The sequence below is a fragment of the Harmonia axyridis genome, chromosome 1 (assembly GCF_914767665.1).
Source record: "Harmonia axyridis chromosome 1, icHarAxyr1.1, whole genome shotgun sequence".
Taxonomy (NCBI): Eukaryota; Metazoa; Arthropoda; class Insecta; order Coleoptera; family Coccinellidae; genus Harmonia; species Harmonia axyridis.
In genome coordinates this window covers 62,684,227-62,698,148 of record NC_059501.1, presented here as the reverse complement: position 1 = coordinate 62,698,148, position 13,922 = coordinate 62,684,227, and the positions used below count along the sequence as shown (strand labels likewise).

General features: G+C 31.9%; 1 protein-coding gene across 2 annotated transcripts in view; it reads right to left on the bottom strand.

Annotated features, from left to right (window-relative positions):
• The window catches only part of LOC123671121 (tyrosine-protein kinase hopscotch), a 55,621-nt gene that overhangs the window by 14,180 nt on the left and 27,519 nt on the right, over positions 1-13,922 (bottom strand). For both annotated transcript variants that reach the window (XM_045604812.1, XM_045604811.1), the window contains 10 exons: positions 13,265-13,392; positions 12,994-13,206; positions 7,856-7,980; positions 7,190-7,340; positions 6,979-7,126; positions 6,806-6,919; positions 2,914-3,026; positions 2,675-2,839; positions 2,468-2,617; positions 2,238-2,405 (listed from right to left, as the gene is read on the bottom strand). In XM_045604812.1, the coding sequence (XP_045460768.1) occupies positions 2,238-2,405; positions 2,468-2,617; positions 2,675-2,839; positions 2,914-3,026; positions 6,806-6,919; positions 6,979-7,126; positions 7,190-7,340; positions 7,856-7,980; positions 12,994-13,206; positions 13,265-13,392 (1,475 nt within the window). The remainder of the gene's footprint in view (positions 1-2,237; positions 2,406-2,467; positions 2,618-2,674; positions 2,840-2,913; positions 3,027-6,805; positions 6,920-6,978; positions 7,127-7,189; positions 7,341-7,855; positions 7,981-12,993; positions 13,207-13,264; positions 13,393-13,922) is intronic.

Here is a 13,922-nt window from a genome sequence, read left to right as displayed (position 1 = left end):
ATATATTTATGAGTTTGATCCTTAGCAATACCAGAGAAACAAAATAGTTGCTTCCAATAGGAAGTGCTTCTTTTGTACCGATACCAGTACTCATCTGGTATACATACTTCTGAATTAAATACATCAAACATTTAATAATAATTTGAACTTCGATTGTTCCATATAAATATAGAAAATTGTCAACTTTGTGTCTATTATGTCTATTTGTTCTATTCCTACACAATAATATATCTCTATGATATATTTTGTTTATTTTTGTCTTGGAATATAATTCCAATTCTAAAAATGACAAAATTAATAATCAACCAAAAGAAAATTTAAAATAACTAAAACTGTACAAAATGAGTCAACGGTTAACAAATTGAATAACTAAATTAACATAAAGACAGGTGTACGTTTCAGATTTTTGTATTTAATAATACAATTTTTCCTCATCAGTGCCTTATAGTTCATTAATATTACTGAATTTACCAACTCACCACTTGTATATCTTCTTCACAAAAATTGCAATTGAGGAACATTCATACTAACTAAACGTAACTGTCAATTTTTTATATTTATATTGAATATCCTTCATCAAGTGGACCATTGAACCTTTATAATTCGATTATTTCATTATTATTATTTTATTTTAAAAAAATCGCATCGAATTTTATTATAAGGTAAGTTGAAATTGCACCTGAGAAGTAGTTTTCCTTTATAGAAACATCATTTCATATTATTTATTTATAGTTATTCTTCACATTGTCTGGAGGATTATTTATTTGTCAACCAAGATTAATAAGCAACTGGTTTCTGATTTTAACGTTTTTGGGCGTTATTTACAGAGAAACATCATCATTCTGTCTAATGTTTGTGATTTTGGAATTTCAGATGATAGTGATTTCCTATGATTGTGTTCGACTCACTGATGAAGAATTCGAGATAAAATTTAATTCTGTCCTTCTGACTGCCGTGTTTCTGGTGCGTCAAATTCGTTGTCAATTGAGGGGATCCCAGAATCGCTTTGAGCTAGAATTTAATTTTATGAGAGTCGCAACCTCATAAAAGTCATAAGTTCTACTATTTTCAAGCTATAAGAAAATAATAAAAAATGGCGTGAAGTGAAAAGTCCTCATAACTTATTTATTACTGATGCTATAAACATGAAACAAAAACATTCTACAGATCCTTTTTTCATTAGAATCCATTAGTGTAATTTTTTTTTGCAATTAGTTCTGAAATTTTAATACAAGCTTTTTTCGTTTTCAAGAATAGGTACTCTGATATATAAATTTCTCATCGAACTATATTAATCATCAAAAGTTTCAGTTTCATATGGAAAAATTAACCTGTTGCTGTTCTCTGATAATTTGTGAACTTCAGAACTTGGAACGGGTTTTTTTCGAATGCATCATAATTAATCAAATTGTAGACCAAACGATGGGTTGTTTTCTCTCTGGGTACAAGGCAAAATAGGAATCTGACGCATCTTGCGAGTTTTCACTTGTAAGCAAATAACACTTATCCATGTCAAATTTCTGATAATCAATACCCAATCAATACCCAATACATCAGATTAGATGAATAAGTTTTAACGAATAAATTTCTGATAATGATCTTAATCTGCGATAATTAATATTAATTAACTTATATTGAAAATTAAATATCCTACATATCTCATTAAAGACAATCGGAGGAACAATTATATGTTCAACTCGGCAGCAAAGTATATTGGTTGCCTGTCAGCCTACTACTTTGGTGCCTAGTAAAACAAATAGCTATTACAAATTAGTTAGTTATTTTAGTAGTATTGAACTAGCGTACAATAGTTTCCGAATTAACAGCATATTCTACGCATATGAGCTCTAACTTTAATATGTAGATGTTGTTGATACCAAAAAACAAAATGTTGAAAAGAAATGGAAATGAAAATTGGTAATTTGAAAAAATTGACCACGAAATTATTCCACATGATGTTTCAAAACTGAGTTTAAAAAACTGCTGATTAACCCTGTATAGTAACTAATGAACCAGCACTTAACAAAAGATTGAATATGCAAGTTGATATAAATAATTTTATCTACAGTTTACTGAAAAAATTTTGAAAATTGAGTTCAAAATAAAAAAAACTACGACACTTAAAATTTTACTAATTATTAACTTGTTGCGTTTTTTTGCTCCTGAGTGTATCTTCGTAATAACGAAAAAAAATCAGAAATAAGATGATAGAATGAAAATGAAATCTTTGAACCCACCTTAGCAATATCTAAAGCATACTTAAGAAGCTGCTTCGTATGCAATGAATCTTTATTTATTTTTAAATAGCTCTGGAGTGATCCATGTTGAACAAATTCCATAATTAAAAGGATTTCCGGATCTCTCACGACTCCAAGGATCTCAACAATATTGGGATGTTGTAATGTCTGTTTAAAAAATTAGTTTTATATTTTATGTAATACATAGAAAAAAATATGCTGTTACTTACTTTCATTATATTGATTTCCCTTTCAAAATCTTGCAGAGAAGATGATATTCCTGACGATTTTAATTTTTTGACAGCAACTTGTCTTGGGTTATTTTGAACTGTATTATCATAATATTCTAATGTTGCTTTGTAAACTTCACCATAAAAGCCCTAGAAAAGATAACATTTTCAAGATGTCGAGATCTCATAAATTATTTCTCAATTTACCTGCCCAATTCTTCCTTGTAACACTACATTGCAACATTCATCTAATTCAAAAATACTTTGCAATGAATTCATGCTATCAAGAGAGGTAACGGATGTTGGGAAATTGAAACTTGACAAAATATTAGAAAAGTTACATGATTGGGTATCTTCTTGGTTCAACATATCCTATAAGAAGGAATAACTTTTAGCAATGCTGATCATTGGTTTTATCCGGGTATTATTTTTATTATGTATATTACCTGAGAACTCAAGAGTGCACATTGAGATAATCCTCCTGAATAACTTGAACATTCTGATATTTCTCCATCTTCAGAATTAGCAATATCTTCAGATTTGCAAAGTAAAGTACTTTCTGGAATAGATATTTGACGATAATTAGAAAATACATTATTCTTTGATTTTTTTGGTACTAGTTATTTGGTGGGATGATGGGGTTAAATGCAGTGCTATATCGAAGAAATATATTTGTAAATAACTTCTTTGTAAGATGAATCAGATGAAGAGTCCTCTAATATACTCAATTAAAATTTCTTAATAATATGTCAAAGGAATTACGAATTATAAAATTTGCACCATAAAAATTGTCGTCTTCAATATAGGCTTACAATTGACATATCTAAAAATACTGATCTGTTCACTGATTAGATTTTTGATAGGCAAATTCTGAGTCTAGTGACTCGAACACGAGATTCCCGCTGTTACCCTTCTCTTCCGTAGGTGGCCAAATTTCCATGAAACGACAACGAAAAACTTTATATGAAATAGCAATGAACTAATAATAAGTAGATCATTGACTCCAACAGAGATAAACGTTGAGCCTGGAGTCATCAGATTTTGGAGTAGAGGATAAAGGAGATTCAACAGGGAGAAAGATTGAGCCTGAAGTCATCAGATTTTGTAGTAGAGGATAAAGGAGATTCTTTCTCAATGAATTATAGAATTCCGCCCAAACAGCTTTCGAACAAAGCTTTATCACGGACAACTGTTCACGCAAAATTGTGAATACATTGACTTCTGATATCTTCGCTTTCTCAAGCACTTGGATTCACGATCGCTCAGAACAATTCGATAATTTCTGAAGCAACAGCCAAATTCTGGGCGACTAGAACGTTCATCATTGTAATTATACAGGTTTGGAAAATTCACTCGGAACCATGGGATTTAGCGTACAAATCTCCAAGTCGCTCTGGCTCTGGAAGAATCGAAACATGAGTCAATGGGTGCGATACCATATCAAACAAAGATTAATCTTTGATATCAAATAATGTGAACGGCTGCTGGCAGGCGAAGATTCCATCGCGCACGCAGGTCGAGACCGAGAGACTTCAGCTTCAGACCCGACTAACAGATCTCCCACTACGCTTGCCAGCGGCCATTCGCGAAGACCAGATGTTTATTTGATATGGCATCGCACTCATGTTTCGATTCTTCCACTGTTCCATTGGAGCCAGAGCGACTTGGAGATTTGTACGCTAAATCCCATGGTTCCGAGTGAATTTTACAAACTTGTATATTATGGTAATGCTTATGCTAATTTGCAATGTTTTTTTAATGGAATACAATCAGATTAAATCTATCGGAGAATTGGTTCTGGTTGAAGAAACCCTCCCGATTTTGAAGCAGCTTTGGAATTTTTTACTTGAATATCAAAGGGATTTCTAAGGACAGGAGTGATTTTTTGTTGTTCAAGAAACCCACATGGCAACTGAAGAACAACTCCTTGAAAGAGAATTTTTAGCTGGTTATGTATTGATAGATTGCCTTTTGAACTCTGTTTATGGTCTGGTTTGTTATTTTGAGAAATCATTAGTTAGTGGTGTTGAATTGGTCCGGAAAAATGAAGTTGACGGGGAATTTTTCATTATTTTGAAATTTTGTAATATTTTCGTCATTAATATTTATCAATACCCTAATACCCTTTGGCCTAGAAATTTCTATATGATTATTTTCTATACTTTAAATTTGTTGTGGTAATTTCAATTGTCATCATTCAGTGTAGTATACAGGGTTAGATCTATTTAGAGGGGCACATCAGGGATATCGAAAACCGTTGGAAATACTGGGTGGCTTGAATTACAAAAAAGTTTTTTCTGTAAAATTCATTTGTTTCTGGAAATAATTTCACGAATATATTGATGAAAGATTGAATTGGGAAAAACACATAGAATACATGATACGTAGGTTAACTCCTGTGGTGGGTTCACTGAGAAGATGCTCATTTATGTTCAGTACACAACACAAAAAAATGATCTACCACAGCTTGATCTCCTCCAGACTGAGGTATCTCATTAATTGTTGGGGAAATGCATCAAATACATTATTAACAAGGTTACAAGTGTTCCAAAATAGAACTATAAAAATATTATTGAACTATGGCATGTTAACACCTACATCAATATTATATAAGGACACTAAACTTTTGGACATTCATAACCTAAAGAAATTGGAACAAGTTAAACTGATTCATGGCATGACGCACAATTATATAAAGTCAAATTATAGATTTACACTAGTACAGGATGTACATAGTCATAACACCCGAGATAGAGGTACCATCAGAAGTGAACTCAGGTTTACAAGGAAAGCCCAGGACTCCCCAATTTACCGAGCAATAGAAGCATTTAACCAAATACCACCAGAAATAAAGTATATAAGAATTAAAAAAACTTTAATATTTAGCTTAAGTTGTACCTGAAAGATTTATTTTGTTTAGTTTAACTTTGTTGTTGTTTTGAATATTATATAGTATTATTTTTTTGTTTATTGTTAAATAGGCCTTGTCATCAGTACTTGTACTGTATTAGAGGTCAAGAATAAAGAAGTAAATAAATAAAATAAAATAAATTCGGCCTAGCTAGACTTGATATTTTTGTAGAGCGTGATACATTGTTGAATTCGTAATTTTTTTCTTCATCACCTCTTGAGGAGAACCAAAATGCCGCCCATAAGAAAAAAAAGACTATCGCGTCTCTGAAACAATGAAAACAGAAAAAATCTGACGACACCATTAGAATCTCCATATGGGATTATGGCTACAAACCGAATTTCGTGAAGTTATCTCCAGAAACAAATGAATTTTACAGAAAAAAAGAAAATTTGATTTTTAGTTTTTTCTAGAGAACACGGGAACCATTGGAGATATTATAGATCTGTTTACACCAACACACTGATCCCTGAATAAGGGAACTTATTTGTAATTCAAGCCACCTTGTATTTCTAATGGTTTTCAATAGCCCTGTAATGCCCTTCTAAAAGGTTCTAACCCTGTAAAATGAAAACTATAACATTTATAACTCCTTTAGTTTTTTCTTTTTTTTTTCAGATTTAATTATAATACATGCTTCGTCAACTTCTGGTGAAATGAAAAGATCAAAGGATTCTGTTTGGATGAAGAAGATGCCCTTCAATATCAATGTCAGTTTATTTTGTGAAGAAATACACAAACCACTCACTACATCTATATGGGTAGATTGAGTTTTTGCCGAGGTTTTTATCTGTTTTCTTGTAGTTTCTTCTTGTTGGAGTGGCCAACTTTTGACTTTGTCTACTTGTGGATTGGTCAGCGTTTGCTTTTTTGATTTGATAATAATCTTATTTTCAAGCTTAGTTATCTTAATACATATCAATAATAAAATATATTTTTAATAACAATATTGTATCGCATCGAACCGTTGCTGGTGAAAAGGCAATGTGGAATGTTAAGGTTAGATTAGGTTCTGGATTTATCAGTTTTCTCTTGCTTAATATATTGGTCAGTAATTACTAATTAGTAATTACACACGTATGAATGGTCGTTGGAAGATGAGCAATTGTACAAAAAATAGTAACTTTCAATTTTTTCAGCTTTGTATCTGCACTAATCTCCAAAAATATTGAACGGATTTCGCTAAAGCCTCCACAGTAAATTGAGCTAATTTTTGAGGCTGTATTCGATTGAAAAAGGATGAGATGAAAAAGTTAGAAGTAATTTAAAGATCACAAAGTCTGAGCCCAAATTAATAAGTTGCTAATTTCTATATGATTTGATATTCCAATTTTTTTTAATTCACTAATTTATTTGTTATTAATACAATGTATATAATTGAAAATTGGAATGAAAGAAATGAAATTTTGTGATTTTTTTTAACCTACCTGTGTTATTTGACATCATACTGCTAGTAGATAAACCAGATATGCTTGGTGTACCATTCACTTTCGATTTTGTAAAAACTTTTGCATAGGAATGTTGTCGGCGTGAATTATACACTGAAATTAATGTATCATTGCTGAATATTGAAATAAACACCAAATAAGTTGTAACAAACCTTGGTACAGTATCTGATTTATGTCTCGCATTATGGCTTGTGGATGTTTTCTTCTGTCGGAATCCAAATACCAACATTCTCTCATCACATGGTAAATATTATCTGGACATTCTGGAGGTTTAGGTAGAGTTTTACCACCTCTGAACCACTATAATAGAGATATTTTGTTTGAGTTATTGATACTAACAATTCAAAAACAATTTGATCAAACCTCTTTAGCTTCCAAAGGATCCATTAGATTAATCTCTTCTCCAAATGTAAATATTTCATATAGAGTTGTGGCGAAAGCCCATACATCTGCATTGCTCGACCTCCTTGCATAATCTAAATTTGAATAGCATTCTACTGGTATCCAATATACCCTGAAATTGACGAAGTATTGAAACTAAATTTACAGTATGAAGAAATTAATTACAACCAATTAAATTATGTTAACTTAGTCATCAGAAAGCACCATGATTGATACATATAATGTGCAAAATTGACATTATTTCTACAGAATGTTCACAATAATTTTATCAGTTGAGTTGTTTTGAAACCACCAAGGATATTTTCTAAACTACGGAAAATAACGATTTGATAACGTTCTAGCAATACAATGAATTAATTATTGATTCATATATTGAATATTTAGCTCTGCTCGGGGAACAAGCACTTGAAAAGAAAATAGTATTTCACTTACTAATCTACCTACATAGAGCTACATGATTAAATATAACAAAAAAAAAACTTTACGAAATATGGAACTCATAAAAAAATATAAAATGAATGTAATATGTATATAATTGAACAGGATGATAAACCAATGTTAGTTCTTTATTCTGATCTTCTCTAATTAATTTTTGTAACTAAAAATTTTACAATTCCAATAACTCACTCATTTTGTCCATAACTAGTATGTATTCCAGGATCCATCAACTTTACAATGAATGAATTATCATCGTGAATATCTACCATCAACTTTCGACATCTAATATTACCATGGACAATTCTTTTTTCGCTCTGAAATAGTAGATTGAAATTATCGAATGATTCATAGCAAGGTCCGAACAATTTTTGCTTTCTATCATTCAAAAGTAAAAAGTACCACTAACTGATCATTCAAAAAGCTCGCTCAAAGGGAACCAAAATATTGACTTGTACTTCCACTCGGAGTTTGAACTTCATTTGTCATTTAGTTTATTGAGTTCTTCATTTTGTCAGTTTATCTTTAGTTGTTTTGAGATTTTTAAAATAGATAAAAACATCAAACAAATACTTTAACTGACGTTAAGAAAGCAAATTTTTATTATTAAAGAGAATTTGAATCGAGGACAAGAAGGTCCTGTGAGATTCAACTTATTATTACTTATCTCAATATAAAATACACAAGTAATTACTTAACGAATGATACCGAAGTACTACTATACATGGTGATTCACCGCGATGGTTTGAGACAATGATCTTTCTCTCTAAAATATTTTCAGATCTCTACAATTTCCGGTTATACCGGAAACAGACTACTACTTTCTTATTTGAAATGGCACACCCAGTATATTATCATTAGATAGCTTATTTGATGAAAATTTCAGCAATATACCATAACTTGGGTAAAAGCTCAATGGTTCATGTGTTAATGGGATTCTTTTTTTAAAAAACCTTTTTAATTTTCGATCCTACCAATACGTAGTATTATAAGTTTGTTTTAGATTAGGACCAAAAATGTACGGGGTGTTTATGAGAAAATCATGAACTTGGACATCTCAAATTCATCAGAACTCAAGATTTTCAAATTACAACCTATATTTGCTATTCTTTTAGTCTTATACGTATTGAAATAGGAGGTTACTTGAGCAACATTGTAATGAAATTTTGTACGAATATAGTTTGGAAGCTGATATATCCCATGAATTTGTTTTTATATATATTTGAATGAAAATAAATCAAAAGTTCTGCTATTTTATACAAATCGATCGAAAAAAGAAAAGTCAGATAATATTGCTTTGTCACAATTTAATTTCAAAATATCTGAGTCTGTAAAGTTCCTTAGCATATATATTGATCGATTTTTGAACTGACGCCAGCATAGGGAAATTGTTTGTAAGAGATAAAGTAAAATTTGTTTTGCACTTAGATCAATTACAGAGTATATGAGTGAAAATACCTTGAGAATTATATATTTTGGAAATTTCGAAAGCACTCTCAAGTATGGAATAATTTTTTGAGGAAATAATGAAGATTTAGAAAAGATATTTTTAATTCAGAAAAGAGCGATACGTATTATTTGTAAGATGGGTTATAGAGAATCATGTAGGGGAAAATTAAAATTAAGAATATTTTTACGGAATGTGGTTTATACTTGTTTGAATGTTTAATGTTTCTATATAAGAATAAGCATAAATTCTCAGTTGAAAATCCCAGTAGTTATAATACCAGAAACCCAGATATAAATTTTCCAACTCATAAACTTACATTAACTGAGAAATTTCCTTCTTATATTGCTATCAAATCTTTCAATAAATTGCCAAATGAAGTAAAATGTATAACACATTATAAAACATTCCGAAATAGAGTAAAACATCTGCTTATTCATTTAGAACCATATAGCTTAAGGGAATATTTTTTGCGTCATTTCATTTAAATTGTCAGTTTGGTTTCATATTGTAACTTTGAATTTACTTGAAATAAAGAAATATTATTATTATTATTATTATCTGACTCTCATAGAGGGTAAACGGTTCGTACCAAGTAGTATTGAACATGACTTTTTTAAGGTTAGATTTATCAATCAAAATTACGAGTGAACTTAAACATCATTCGCGATTTTATTTTTATTTGAAAATTATAATGACCGATGCTGGTATGAACTAATGATTAAGTTATCAATGAAACAAAAAATCACGAGAAGAAAATAAAAATAAAGTCTAAGAACATAAAATGAAATTCATTTCGAGTAAGTGCTCAAAATGTCCTCCGTTTTCAGGAATACACAAATCTATCCTACTTTCTAAAGAAACCTTTAGGCCGGTATTATGAAAGGATAACTGACGGTTCAACCGTTCAACTACCAAATTCATTTCTAGAAATACGGAATTTGGTAGTTGATGCACGGCTCAACCATCGGTTATCCTTTTATAATACCGGCCCTTAATCTTCTCAACGGTTGGGGATCAGCTTTGAGGTCATTAAGTGACGTTAAAATATCTCTTCCAATTCTTGACGTTAATTTACCTCTGTAGCATAGTCTTCTTCATTAATCTACGACCAAACTGAGTAGTCAAAAGGTAAAATTCCATGATAGAGAACAATGAATCGGAGCTTGTGCACCACTACCAATCCATCGACTCGAAAAATGGTTATTCAACCAATTACGACACTTTCTATAGAACTATCAAGAAGTGAATTCACATCATGAATTGGAAGAGAGATTTTGACGTCACTTTAATGACCTCAAAGCTGATCCACACATTTTGAACACTTAAGGTTAAGATTTAATTAAGGAGGTTCCGTTTCACTGCGACTAAATGGTCTATTATGTCACCATCAGAGCTATTCTCGCCATAACATTATCTACAGCTCGCCTTCCAGTTCCAGAATTCTAATGAACTCCAGTATCTATGAATGGCTTCAAGGAGGCTGATTCCTTACTTCTACAAGTTTTGTGTCCAAAGCAGATTTTGCGTTGGTTAGTGATGTCATTCCGTCATCAGTTGATTCGGAATTTCTTCCACCTCCCTACAGAATCTGCACTCGTCATTTTCTGCTAGTCCCATTATCATGAGGTGTTTTCTAAGGCGACAATGCCCTGTAAGGAATTCAGTGAGGAGGTGAGGTATATTTTTGCTAAGATCCTGATCTTGCAGTGTCGAAGAATTTTTTTGGAATGACCCAAACCACCAGAGTATTTTTCTTTCGGGTTCTTCATTCTCCTGAAACTCTTTCTGGTAGGTTCATTTGCTTATACCACAGTAAGGTTCTGGACCGATGAAAGAAGTTTGTGCTCCTTTTCTGGCAAGTGTATTGGCCTCTTCATTCGCTCTAATTCCCCAGACTAAAAAGAACTTGTTATTCTTGCCTATTTCAATGAGTATTCTTTGGCACTCCAATACCATCTTAATATCAATGATATGTGAGCTAGGGATGTGTCGTTCATGAACGAACGAATCAAAAGACCCGGGTCTTCAGAACGAATGGTTCGATCGGGTCCTCTCTCTGAAAATGATTCGTTCGTTCGAACCGATCCGAATGAGCCAAACTTTCACATTCAGTTCATTCAATCTGAGGATCTTTTAGGACCCAAAGATCCATAAAATGGTTCGTTATCCGAGCCTAGGTAGATGGGTTTCGGTTTGGACTGACCTTAAAGGAACATAATTGTGGTAGTAATAAAAAACATCCATTTCGCAAATGGATCATCGGCTCGGCACTTGGCACCCGGTTTTGAAGAAAGATGATAGATACTAAAAGAAACTGGGCTCTGTAATTGCACTCTCTTAGATGCACCAATTATTATTTCTTGAAAATGTTGTGGAATTTTTTTAACTATCTACCTATTCAAACCTAACTTTGTAAAGTTGATCAAAATGAATATTTTTCGGGAACAAAATATATTGATTAGGATTAATATCAGTTTACGGGATTTCAGATCTTCTGTATTTATTTGGTTGGAATAGATAGAGATAATGATCATTAGGTAGTTTTCGTTGAATTTAATAATTGAAGACCTCGTGAATTTAGTGTTCTGTACAATGTAAATTCATGATTAACTTCTACTTCTTCATTAGTCATTTAAATATTCCAAAATCATCAATTTGAACGAGGAATATATATTTGATTTTGAAATTTTTTCGAGGGGTCCATAATCATCTCATGAACCGGATATCAATTTATTATATTCTGTCATCTCAGTAACTTATAACTTTATGATGGATAATTTCCTTTATGTTTATGATTATGTCTCAAAAAAATCATTATCTCAAATTCACGATCCGATTAAAAACATACCGACTAACAAATACAAAGCTGATAATAACTTGATATTCTTTAAAAAGAAAAAAACAAAGAACGAAAGAACCAGATCTACGGATCTTTGAATCATGCGCAAATCGTACATGATTCGATCTGAGCTAGTGATCTGAAAAGAACCATTGGGTCAATTGAACGGGTCTTTTGAACCGGGTCGTCTCAGCCATGGATCTGGTTCGACCCGGTTCGTCGAAATTGAACGAACCACACATCCCTAATGTGAGCTCAGTGCTTTGATTACAGCCTGACTAGCAGAATATATCGCTATATCGCATTTCTGATAGTTTCTTGCTAGGTTAATTTCTACCCATCTTTCTATTGCAAGTATTCTGCCTGAAAGACACTTAGACAGCGGCCTAACGATATTGAGCATTTGGTGCCAGTCCCGAATACTCCATCGCCAGTCCCCGTCTTGGCTTTGGAACCATCTGTGTATTATTTAATGATATTCTTCTGAACACTTACTCTACAGTCTTTAATTTAATTTTTTTCTTGTGATATTTTGTTCGAATAATAACTAGTTATTAGTTAGTTTAGTTTATACCAGCATCGGTTATTACTTCATAATTTTCAAATACAAATATTCCGAAAACGTTACATTGTATCGAGTTTAACCAGGAGTACATTTTTGGTGTAGAATTGAATTGAGCTCACTTGAAATTTTGATCAATAAGTCTAACCTATAATAATAATAATAAAAATCTGACTCTATAGAGTCAAATTTAAAAGCAGGTTCATGGGATGTATCAGCTTTCAAGACATATTCGTATAAAATTTCATTACAACGTTGCCAATAGTTTCGGTAAAATTGTAAAAAAATGTGTATACTTTTTTCTTCAACTCCCTTCATCTTGAATACGGATGATGAATATTTTGTTCAGTTCTCCACCTATCCTATAGACGTGGTCGCCTTTTTTTGAAACACCCTGTATAAATGGGCATGCATCATCTAGTTCCTGCACTTTTTTGAAGTAGAAGTAATTATCAAATGAATTAATGATGAAATCTTACCAGGTACCAGAGGGCAGATGCTAAACTACTACCAGCTTCTATAAGATCAACTGTTTTGAGGATATTTTTATGTTTTTTGAGGTACGTGTTCAAAGGTCCAAGGCGAAAATATTCCATTACCATAGACACGTTTGGGGTTAAAGTAATACCATATAATTTTACAATACTTTTAGATTGTAAAAAGGCCCAGCTACCTGTTAAATTGAGGAAGCTCTGAAATATAATTACCAAGTTAGTAAAATATTATCGAAAAAAGGAAATTTTTCAATACCTTCAGGTACTTTTCCGAACAATCTTCTTTCAATAATTTCATGGCAACCTCAATTTTTTTCGTTTTGGTGATTTTCCACATACATCTGTGAACTAGAGTAATACCCTGGGACCCGTGTTTCTTTTGTACTGGAACATAATATGTTTAAAAGTTAGTAATTCAGTCAACTTAACAAATGTGTCATAGATCATTTTGGTACCAATCAAACTTATCTTGCCGATCACAAATATCTGAGTTGTGAACTCCCGTAGTTTAGTATCTATCAGAAGATTCCTTTGCCATTTCGATTAGTAGACAGAAGGACTTACCGATCATCAAACATTATCATCAATCAGGGTGTTCCACAGGGTAGTATTCTCAAACTCCTCCTTTTCAAATATAGGTGAACGATTATTTGTGTTCTTTTAATGAACATAATAAACGTAAGTTATATCATAAGGGGATCTAATATTTTCAAAAAAAATCGAAAAACACTTTGCTCAGTAATATTTTAGTTAAAAAAAAATATTACTTTGCATTGTGTTTTTCTCCAATTTCTTTTCACTGGAAAAATGGTATTTGACAAGACTATTTCATGAGATCATAATTACTTGTTATCTAATAGCGCATTCGATTGAACAGCACTCGCTTGGTGCTGCCAGCCGAACATAGATTTCGA